The following is an 11,462-nucleotide window of genomic DNA, read 5'->3' as shown; positions in this document are numbered from 1 at the left end:
CAAAACCACATCACACACCCCTGGGAACTGAGCTCTGGGCATGGGTCCCAGGTAGAAAACACTGCAAAGTTCACACTGCCAGCTAATGCAAGCCTGAGCTCATTTCCAAAGTCCTTCCATGGTCCTGGTGGACAACAAGCTGACCATGAGTCAGCAGTGTGCCCTTGTTGCCAAGAAAGCCAATGGTATCTGGAGTGCATTAAGAGGAGTGTGGCCAACAGGGCGAGGGAGGTTCTCCTCCCCTTGTACTCTGCCCTGGTGAGACCCCACCTGGAGTCCTGTGTCCAGTTCTGGGCTCCCCAGTTCAAGAAGGATGAGGAACGACTGGAGAGAGTCCAGAGGAGGGCTACAAAGATGATGAGGGTACTGAAGCATCTCCCCTATGAGGAAAGGCTGAGGGAGCTGGGCTTGTTTAGCCTGGAGAAGAGAAGACTGAGAGGAGATCTCATAACTACTTAAAAATATCTTAGAGAGTGGATGTCATGAGGACAGAGCCAGCCTCTTTCTCAGTGGTGCCCAGTGACAGGACAAGGGGCAATGGGCACAAACTGAAGCAGAAGAGGTTTCAGCTGAATACAAGAAAGAACTTATTTACTTCGATGGTGACAGAGCCCTGGCACAGGCTGCCCAGGGGGGCTGTGGAGTCTCCTCTGGAGACATTCGAAGCCCACCTGGATGATGTTCTGTGCACCCTGCTCTAGATGAACCTGCTTTAGAAGGGGGGTTGGACTGAATGATCTCTGTAGGTCCCTTCCAACCCTGCCATTCTGCGATTCTGTGATTCATCCAGTCACTTCCATGCCGGTGCAGCACCCTGACCACTTACACGATGTTATTCCAGCAAAGGAATTATATCTGAGCACCCTAGGAGCTGTGTGTGATTCCAGAATTGCAGTTTGTTCCAAATTTGATCTCATTTTGGCCATGGGAAGCAATGCAGGACAGGCGAAAATCGTTGCAGAAACATCTGCCAGACTTCACAGCATGCCTGAAAATAATGGTTTCTGCTCCGGTGATCTCAGTGAGTGCGCCATAAGATCACGGGAAATTCCAATTGGAATTGGGAACCCAGGAAGTGTCTAAACCAAGTTCCTGATCAAAGCTCTTGGCTGTGAGCTCAGCCCAGGTTTCTCAGGACTTCATCCACCTGGATCACGAAAACTTCCGAGGATGTAAATCGTGCCACCTCTCTTAGACACCTGCTCTTATGCCTATGCTACATGGAAGACTTTAAAACACATCTTTTCTGATAATTTCAAGTATCTCAAGCAGAGTGAAAATTGGAGAAGGACATTTCTGCTGGTAGATCTTGAAAAGGGGATTATAGAAAAATGCAGAATCACACCAAGATAGACAATATAAAAATGTAGGAGCCCTTACCAACATGCAAGGAATTGCAGGTGATGCTCTCGAGGATTGAAGCCAGGGGTAAAGTCATTCCACTGGACTCCAAATTCAGGCCAGAACTGTTACACCAATCACCCAGTCTTGCCAGTGAAGATAGTGTCATACCAGTAAAAGAAATGTTGATGGAAGGCCCCTGCCAGTGGGAGATAATCGGAAATGTCTTGCACATATGTAGCAAGACTGACTTCAAAACCTAACTCATCTCACTCTATAAAAACCACTGAAAGGTGGAACTGGAGTTTGGAAATGAAATAAAATAAAATAAATATAAAATAAATATAAAATAAAGATAAAATAAAGATAAAATAAAGATAAAATAAATGAAATAAAATAAAAATCAATTCTATTAAAATAAAAAATTAAATTAAATTAATAAAATAAAATAAACCAAAATCATTTGACATAAAATAAAATAATTTTAAAAACTTTATCAGAGGACAGGTGCAGTGTAAATAACTTTAGTGATCACTACAGTTTCAACACAACATTCTTTTTATTCTGCTCAAAAGGGTACAGAAAAAGAAATTTCAGCCTTTTTGGATCAGATCACTGGCACGGGAGGTTTACTCTCATGCCTCATATTTTGAAAATATAAATGTGTCCTTAATTTCTTGTGTATAAAGAAGGAGACCTAGACAGCACAAAGGGCCAGCACAAAACTGTTGGGTGGAGAGGGCCTGACACAGCTGAATTTCATCTGAGAAGACCGGTCAATTCGGCTATTCTGCTGGCTGTCACCTGGGGGAAAAATGCTCTAATGAGGTATGGAAGGGTCCTAGCACAAGGCTTTTTGCTTTAAATAGACTTCAAACAGCAGAATTTTTTAGTTCAAAACCAACCAGACCAGCACAGCAAAGAAAGAAACCCCAAAGTTAGTTTTGTGGGAGTTGTTGAAGAGTCAATTAAAAAAATTGTGTCGGGACTTCCTGAGTTTTTCTTCTCTCTTGGACATGGGAAAAGGGTGGGTACTAAAAAAGCAATTTCTAGGAGCTGTTGAGGGTTGTCCCTGAGGCATCCAAGCAGAAACCTGGGCTGGAAGGGGTTTATTATCTTCTTCATTGAGTTCTTCAGCATGAAAGACCTCCCCATCAGCTCCTCACAGTCTAGTCCAGAAGAGGGCACAAAGGGAACTTGCTAGCATCCCAACTAGCATGAAGCTGATCCTCAAACTAGCTGCACCATCAGTGTTGCACAATTCAGAGTAACAGCAGGAGACAGGGCGCGTCATGCCAATCCCATCCACATCAGATGGGATGCAGACAGAAGCGCACATCTTGGTGACAGTCGAGACTCCCACGAAGGGATAAACTACAACAAAGCAAGAAAGAAGCAACAGTTAGGAATGGGAGGAATGGAGGAGAACTCTCCTTGTCCCTAGTGAAATCTTAGCTGCCTTCCCCACCACAGTCTTAGCTCCAGTTTAAACACATTTGGTCTACTTTCTACTCGGAATATAGGAAACCATTTCCCCTGAGTGGCTGCAAGCTGAACAGCACCTTACATCCTCCATGTCCCACCTGAATCAGCTTTACCCTACACAAGGTCAATTAGGCACTTTTTCTGCCTCTGCTTTGACTCTACTCACTATCTCCTGCCTCTCCCATGTGTGACCAGAGCCTTATCTGCAGGACCATGCAAAAGAGAGAGCCTCCATCTTCACAGTGCATTTCTTTGTTTGGACAGGTTATAACCTGTAGGGTCACCAGTCAGACTGACAATGACTTCATTCAGAGCTCCAAAGAACTTAAAGGCATTTCTGTTTTGCTTCCAAATGACCAAAAGTTGGTGTTCCCACCTTACTGAGCTTGGCTCATCTCCACTGGCCTCTCTACTCCACCCAGCTTTCATAAATAGTTCTTGGGTCAGGAGAACATTGTTTAACCCACACCGCTTGTATGAGTCATGCAAACGGTCTGAAGAGACACAACTCTTTAGCTCCATGCCTCAAGCTCAAGTCAATATGTTTTTTCTAACCGTGCTTTAACGATGAGCTTGCATTCACCAAGTATTCACTCACATGAAGACTGTTTTCCACAACAGCAGAAGCCTTTTCTGCCCCGCGGGAGCTCTCTTTCAGGCTTATATATTTAAGTGAGAAAGGGTACTGCTCCCCACACCAGCAGTCTTCACTGTAGAAACACTGACATGTTAAAAACGTGGATAAAGAAGTAATTACCCTTACCTTCCTCCAGGGAATACATAGTAGTCTTGCACATGGTTTCATTCGTCGTGCAGTTCTGGATGGTCAGGCACCGAGCAGCAGCGGTGGGTTCATGGCAACTGTAACATTGCAAGGTTTGGACTGCAAGGAGGAAAAACGTGATGTTGGACTTCATGTGGACCACCAGATTCTGTCCATGCCCCTCCAGGTACCTCTGGGTAGGGTATGTCTCAAAAATACTCATACAGAGAACAGGAATGGAATAGTAAAAGGTATTTGTACCAATGGGAATGAGAAATACAGTAGTCTGGTGGTAGCACAGACTGAGATATGGGTCCAGACCCCCTGTAACAAGTCAAGCAAGACAGAGCCACAGACACAGAAGACCCTACGATACAGGAAAGTCCTTTCAACACCAGGGTGCTGAATGTTTGAAGCACAGAGATGGTCCTTCTGCTCTTGCTTTGTTATCAGGAGTTTGGTAGGTTGGCTTTTTTCTGCAGATAGGTCTTAAGTAGTCCGCAAGAGAGTATAAAGCTAATTTTACTTAATTTTTGGATCTGCACCCATGCAGTGAATATGGACTGAATGTGCTGGGACATCCCAACTCCAACAGAAACAATGAAGGTGATTAAAAAAAAAAAAAAATCAGGAGTAAATGAATGAAAATAACAAGGAGGAGCTGCTTGACCCACCTACTTCTCCCTTACCACTGTGGAGGTAATTGGGTTGCCTAAGACAGGGCTGACTAATCTGTGCAGTGGATGGATACCAGCAGAAGACAGGATTTGCAAAATGAGACATCTCAGTGCCTGAATCCTTTGAAGATCTTATCCCTGGTGCCAGCAGACAGCTAAGACATGCAGGCACCCAGGAGAAGTTCAATACTTCAGCTGTGTAATTAGCAACATGTTTTTATTGTAATCATTGTGATTAGTCAATGGGCCCTGCTTCACATGTTTATGGGCGGTATCTAACTGTTCTGCTTGCCAGCCAACCGCATTGCCAAGTTCCTTTAATCGGCGTTATTCCCATGGGAGAGTAAACACACTTGTAGCTGGCTTACCTCCACTCTGTTCTTAATTTGCATCTGCTTTTCTCCTTGCCTTTGCATTAGTAGAGCATCAGAAGGAGATCATAGACTCACAGAATCACAGATGGTGGAGGTTGGAAGGGGCCTCTAGAGGTCAGCTGGTCCAATCCCCCTGCTCAAGCAGGACCAGGTGGTTGCCCAGGACCTTGTCCAGCTGGGTTTTTAATATCTCTAGGGATGGAGACTCCACAACCTACCTGGGTAACCTGTGCCAGTGCCCAGTCACCCTCACAGTGGCAAAGTGTTTCCTGATGTCCCATCTCTCTCAGCTTTTCCTCAGAGGAGAGATGTTCATCTTTGTGTCCCTTCTTTGGACTCTCTCCATGTCCATCTATCTCCTGTACTGGGAAGCCCACAACTGGACACACTACTCCAGGTGTGGCCTCACCAGTGTTGAGCAGAGGGGAAGATCACCTTCCTTGACCTGCAGGCAATACTTCAGCTAATGCAACCCAGAATACCATTAGCTTTCTTTGCTGCAAGGGCACACTGCTGGCTCATGTTCAACCTGGTGTCCACCAGGACCCCCAGGCCCTTTTCAGCAGAACTGCTTTCCAGCTGGATGGCCCCCAGTATATATTGGTGCATGGGGTTGTTCATCCTGAGGTGTATGACTTTGCGCTTCCCCTTGTTGAATTGCATGAGGTTCCTGTCAGCCCATTTCTCCAGCCTGGCAAAGTCCCTCTGGATGGCAGCGTGCCCCTCTGGCATATCAGCCATTCCTCCCAGTTTTGTGTCGTCCACAAACTTGCTGAGGGTACACTCTGCCACATCATCCACGTCATTAATGACGATGCTAAACAGGACTGGACCCCATATTGACCTCTGGGGTACACCTTGAGTTACGAGCCTTCAGGTAGACTTTGTGCCAATGATCACCACCCCCTGGGCTTGGCCATTCAGCCAGTTTTCAACCCACCTCACTGGCTGCTCATCCAGCCCATACCTGAACAGCTTGTCTATGAGGATCTTATGGGAGACAGTGTCAAAAACCTTCCTGAAGTCCAGGTAGTCAATATCCACTGCTCATCTACTATGCCAGTCATTTCATCACAGAAGTTTGCCATGCATGAGATTCAAGCATGACTTCCCCTTGGTGAAGGATCTGGATACAAAGAGAAGTCAGACTTGAATGCGAGTTGCAGCAGGGAGAATTTCATCTGGTGCTGTCCACTCTTTCTGCTCTTTCCAAAGACTGGGAGTTCTCAGGTGGGAGAGTGTTCTGGAGAGAAGGAACTGGCTCCATCAAATTTACTGAGCCATGAGAACAAATTAAGCACAACCCTGCCCCTGTGCTGAGATTCTGGTTTCATGAGAAGAATGTGTAAAAAGTTATTTTAAAAAGATGACAGTGGCCATAATAGTAGACTCCTTGGGACATGTACTGCTCTAGACACAGACCATAAAAGCAGATTTTGGTACCCAAGTCCCCACATCCATCCCAAGGTACCTTCCCCTGCCTCATCACTCAACCAGTTCCCAGATGCTCTTCGTCACCTCCCTGTTGAGCTGCAAAGGCACTTGCAAGCCTGCAGATGCCAATTAGCTCCTAGACCTGCAGAATAACCACAGCCCAAGTCCTTCGGTAGACTTTTGAGTCTCAAAGTCTTTTGAGATGAAGAAGTTTTAGAGAGAGATGCTGAAGAGCTCAGATTGTTATGATGCAGTATTTCCAGAGCACTCCAAGATAAAGATATCAAGCCAAAATAATGTCTGGTATTCCCTATCACGAAGGAAGCCATTTTTGGACAAGATTTTCAGGACACTTTGGTCTCTGCAGGTCTTTCCAAGGAACCCAACACCTGATCTAAGTTTTCTTTTCCACACCCCACCCCACATCCCTCCCCCCTCAGCCAGACACCTGAATTTGTGTGCCTTACAGGCATAGCAATGCATTTTGGTACCATCACAGACCAGCAGCCCCTCCTTGGTCTACCAGGAAAGCAGTTCTCACCCCATCTGTGTGACAGCCCTGCTGAAATCCCTTTAAACCCCACTGAAAAAGAAAAACAATTCAGCTCATCTCAGCACGCCTCAAATGGGTGTGATAACGGCAGGCTCAGGCAAACAAGCCACCTTATGAAAATAGATACTGCAACTTGACCCTATCTAGTAAGACAGAAAGAGCCCTTTTATAAACAGACCCAGCAATTATCTTGCTTTTATTCAAAGCTCGCTTTATTCTTCTATTTCGCCCACTGAGAGCTGATGTTTTGTTTGCATCAGTTCTATATGTGACAGCTGTCAAATGCATCTTTAGGGAGGAAGCTTCGTCATTAGTCTCAGATTTCATGATAGGCATCACTGGACAAGTCAAAACCACAGCATTTGTGTTCCTCTTCGGAAAAAAAAAAAAAATCACTACAAAAAAACAGTCAAAAAATAAGCACAAAGGGACGTCAAATTAAGAGAGCATTGTCCCCAACATGTGCAAACCCAGGATTTTAATTAACCTTACTGAGACTAACAGGTTCAAACATATCTAAATATGTTAAATAGCAGCTATAGCTATGAGCTTGGCGTTTGGGGTTTGGGTTTTTTTGAGGTGGAAAAAATTGCAGATCAGAAAGTGTTTAACAGAGTAAAATAACCAAAAGCTGGAATGAAACAACTTTACTTTTGCAAATGAGGCAACGCTTCAGCAGCAATAGCCAGCTGGCATCTCACAGAGCAGGGAAGAAACACCACAACTTGAAGACTTAAAGACCTGTGGTCTAAAAGCCCTGTTTTAAGCAAGCTCTGGAACACCTATCTGGCCTATTTGTGAAGATAACAAAACTCTCGCGGTCCCTTTTTGTTTTAAGAGCTTATGCACTTACATACAGATAAGCAGACTGGCAGTAGCTTAAAAATGAAATTGCAATATAAAAAGGAATAGAGACATGTTAGAAGCCTTCTTTAAAAGAAGAGGTGAATATAAAACACTAAAATATTGCAGTTTAGTTATAGCACATTCTTTTTAGAATGCTGAAAGCAAAAGAGGAGATAACAAAGCAGAAAATCTTGGAATTTCTTAGAAGAGATTTTATTAGCTTCACTTGGATATTGGCAGGTCCTCCATCCTTAAACTCCAACCGTCTTTCCAGGAAATACCAAAATTACACAGATTCCACTCATGCTCCGAAGAAAGCTGGGAGGAACTGCAGATACGCCGTGGTTTTATCCCAGCTTTGCAGAGGACAGAGCGTGCAGAAGCAAAGTCTGCTTGCCAAATCCACTATGAAGTCTCCAAAATAGGCCAGGGTTTGCCTGCCAAACCAAAGCATCCATCCTATACCTACCTGAAGGGGACAGGGAAGTGGGGAAGGACCAGAACAGCAGGAGCTTCTGCTCCCAAGCTGCCCAACCCTTGACAAAGTCTTATTAAGTAGGATGGCAAAATTAGGTTGGTGAGTCAATCTTAGACCAAATTTGTATCCCACTCCATTGCCTTCCTGCTCCATTCTGCCTTTCAGATTCCTGCCTGTCCCTGAAGGAGCTCTGATTATAGAATCCCCTTCTCTCCAAGCCATCCTCTATTAATTAATGATATTCCTCTCTGAACTGCTGTCTCTCCATTGACAAGCAGACATGAATCCCCAGAATGAACAGGGTATAATGATGAAAGGAAATATCTCCTGCTCTGGAGACCAATGATGATTAATCTCTGCTGTAGCAGCTGTGGTGAGCACATGAAGCTCCCGTTGATCTTGACACAGCACAAGCACCCCAAGGCTTTGAACTACTAGTGACCAGAGCCAGGACACGTGTCTTAGAGATAACAGGACAGTTCAGTGCATTACACAAAAGAGAGGGCTACTGTCCCAGCTCCAGGTCTGCCTCTCCAAACAGCAGTTGTGTTCTCCCCAGAAATCCTCCCAAACCCCCTTCCTTCTCCACCCACTTGTCCCTCTCTTGCTGAATCCCTTTGCAGACCCGAAGATGGAGGCATAAAAACATCCTTTCATAAGAAGGAAATAAATACAAAGGAAAAAATCCTAACATAGCTCTGTGCCCAGTCAGGCACAGATAAAATCAGACCCTACAGTGCCTGGATCCGGAGGAGTAGTGCACAGCATGCAAATATCCCAATTAACAGTCGCAGCTCCCACACTTACCCTGCGTTGGACTTACCCAAGCTAACACAGACTCTGAGCTTGGAATTGTCGGTATTAAATAAGGTTTTGTCCAAGAAGTTATTCTGGTGGCAGCATCAAGGGACAGGAAGTCTATGCCAGGGTGCCCTTTCCACTGTGCAGTCACCTTTCACCATTAGAGGTTATGGCATCACCACTCATGTAGAACTGCCTGGGATGAGGGGATTCCCTACCTCCTAGGGAATGAAAACACCCATATCCCAAACACCCCTCTGTGTTTGGCTTCATGGAGTTGGTAATGGAGGAGAAGCAGCTGAATCCCACTGATGGGAACAGAGGGCCAAGGTTTGCATGGCATCCCTGTGCAGACTGGACTCATGAGGCTTGTTCCCTACCTCCACATCTCAGATGGGTCACCCCCAGTATCAGGCTGCTGTTGGCTGCCCACCTTGACTGTGTGATTCAAGCCTACCCCCTCCAGCATGGTGGCAGGTAGCCTAATAGGGACAGAAGAGAGGGAGGGAGGATGGTGGGGGGTCACTCCTTGTGGTGACAAACTCACAAATTCTCCTGCAACTGGGGAAAATCCTCAAAACACTTCACACTTGTTGGGGGTTTCCGAGGTGGCCTGCGAAAATTGTCTTTGATTTCATGGAAGCCATGGCGTGTTACTAAACAGAGCTGGAAACATCAGCTCTGCAGTACCTGGGCCACCAGCTTAGTGTCCCAGCCCATCTTTACCACTTGTAGTGGCTGATGTTTAATAAACCACACATGCAACGTATAATTAGAGAGAGCCGTTACATACAGTGCATTAAACTGGCTAGCTGGCTTCAGGGTTAAATATCAAAAGAGGAACAGAAATATTTAAAAAAAAAAGCAACACAAAAAAAAAAAACCAGAAGATGTGAGTCAGACTGAACAAGAACAGTAAAAATCAAGAGCTGGAAATTGCATTAAAAAAATTACATGATATAATCACACTTTGTCTCGTAACACTTCCTAAAGAGCCTAAACTAACGATCCCAAAGAGACCATGATGATCCTGAACATCTGACAGGCTGGAAATATTCCCAAGACAGACTTTTTTGCTGAAAACTGCTCAACGTGAGAGGCAAGGAGTTCACAGGGAACAGGGTGCACCCCATCCTGTCATGCTGCATCTCAGAGCAGGAACTTACCAAACTCCATGCAAGCGACAGCAACCAACAGAAGAGACAGAAACACCTTCATCTTCCACGGACCCTCGTCACCTGGTCACTGGGCTGACTCCGCTCTTCACCACCGGCTCTAATGGGACACTTCCTGGTAGCTTGCTGTGTACCGATTCCGACCCAAGATCCAATTCTACTGGAAAAACGAGTCTGATAGAGCTATAAATGTATTGAATGAGCTATAAAGGAGGCCCCACCTCCTGCCATATCATCAACTCTTTTCATGTGCCTTGGAGAAGAAAATGAGGGTTTGCATGATGGACAATAGCTGACGTTGTTTAAGCTGTGTGCTTTGTGTCTAGGCATGATGTGTAAACTCAGGGGTATTAAATAACCCCAGTGTCCATGCCTTGGACAGCTTGTTGATATTTCTTCTTATTTTTGTAGTGGTTAGAGAGACCTGGGTGGCTTCCACAAATCCAGGGGAAAAGGCATCTGTAGCTGTGAACAGCAAGGCATTAAACCCCATATACTTTTCTTCTCTGTGTTTTTAACCTCAGCAGGGACCAGAGTTTATCCCCAGGAGTAGGGGTGGAAAGCTGACTTGCAACCCCTTACTCACTGGAAAGACCATGGCTGGGGTTTTCGTACTGCAGTGCCTCTCCCCAAGCTGGGAGCAGGGTTTCAGGGGGCCGTGCATGTGGCCATGTCATGTCCCTCTCTCCTCTCCCTGTCCTCTACAAGACACAGGTGGAGAGAGCACTGGGAAGACAAGAAGACCAGACCATGAAAATCCGGGCCAAGGGAGTGCCTCAGGTTCACTACCTTGAGCTGTTCAGGGAGGACGGTGCATGGAGAAGCCACTCTAGTCTGAGCCAACCCTCTCCAAGTGTGGCAGCAAGCCCACAACTCTTTGCTTGCCAAAAACCTTGGCTTTTCCATCCCCAAACCCTGCTGCCCCAGCCATCTGCCCACTTCTCCTGTGCCTCAGGCCCACCCCAGGCTAGTAAATCCTCCTACAATGTGTGGTGGGCAAGTTTGATTGTGGAATTTCAAACCCTGGTAAAGAAGAAGTTTCCTGTGGTTATGCCAGGTGCCCCCCAACACGCACTTCTAATAAGGAAAGAAAGGAGGGAAAGTTGAAACAAAGATCATAGAATCACAGAATTGTTCAGGTTGAAAAAGACCTTTAAGATCATCAAGTCCAACCATTAACCTAACCCTGCCAGGTCTACCACCACTCCAAGACGTTCTTGGAGATATTCCTACCATTTTTGTAATCTATCACACCATTGGAGGAACTTTATTCAGGGTTAGTATTATGCAAAATCTTGAAATGTTAAAAGTAAATGGTCTTCTGTTATTCCCAGATAAACAACCCAGTCCCCATCTCTCCAAGCCAAAAGCTCCGGTGACAGTCTCATCATTTCAGCAAGCCCTGCCTCACTTACAAACAACACTTCTGGGTGATCTATGGAACCATTGTCTTCACATTGCCTCCATAATACAGTCATTCTGTTGATTATGAAAGTTTACCGGTTATTTCCAGCCCAAAATCATCTAGGGAAAGG

The 11,462-nt window shown here is 45.5% G+C and overlaps 1 protein-coding gene across 1 annotated transcript; it reads right to left on the bottom strand.

Annotated features, from left to right (window-relative positions):
* Positions 1 to 2,503: 2,503 nt before the first annotated feature.
* On the bottom strand, positions 2,504 to 9,970 carry LOC104127417 (ly6/PLAUR domain-containing protein 2). Its single transcript, XM_009640086.1, has 3 exons — positions 9,919 to 9,970; positions 3,590 to 3,709; positions 2,504 to 2,715 (listed from the first exon to the last, which is right to left on the bottom strand). Exons 1-3 carry the CDS (start codon positions 9,968 to 9,970, stop codon positions 2,504 to 2,506), a joined length of 384 nt encoding a protein of 127 aa, XP_009638381.1.
* Positions 9,971 to 11,462: the final 1,492 nt, after the last annotated feature.

Source organism: Egretta garzetta, unplaced genomic scaffold (genome assembly GCF_000687185.1).
Source record: "Egretta garzetta isolate BGI_Z169 unplaced genomic scaffold, ASM68718v1 scaffold495, whole genome shotgun sequence".
Taxonomy (NCBI): domain Eukaryota; kingdom Metazoa; phylum Chordata; class Aves; order Pelecaniformes; family Ardeidae; genus Egretta; species Egretta garzetta.
Note: the sequence above shows the minus strand (reverse complement) of the source record. Positions and strands in the feature narration are given on the sequence as shown.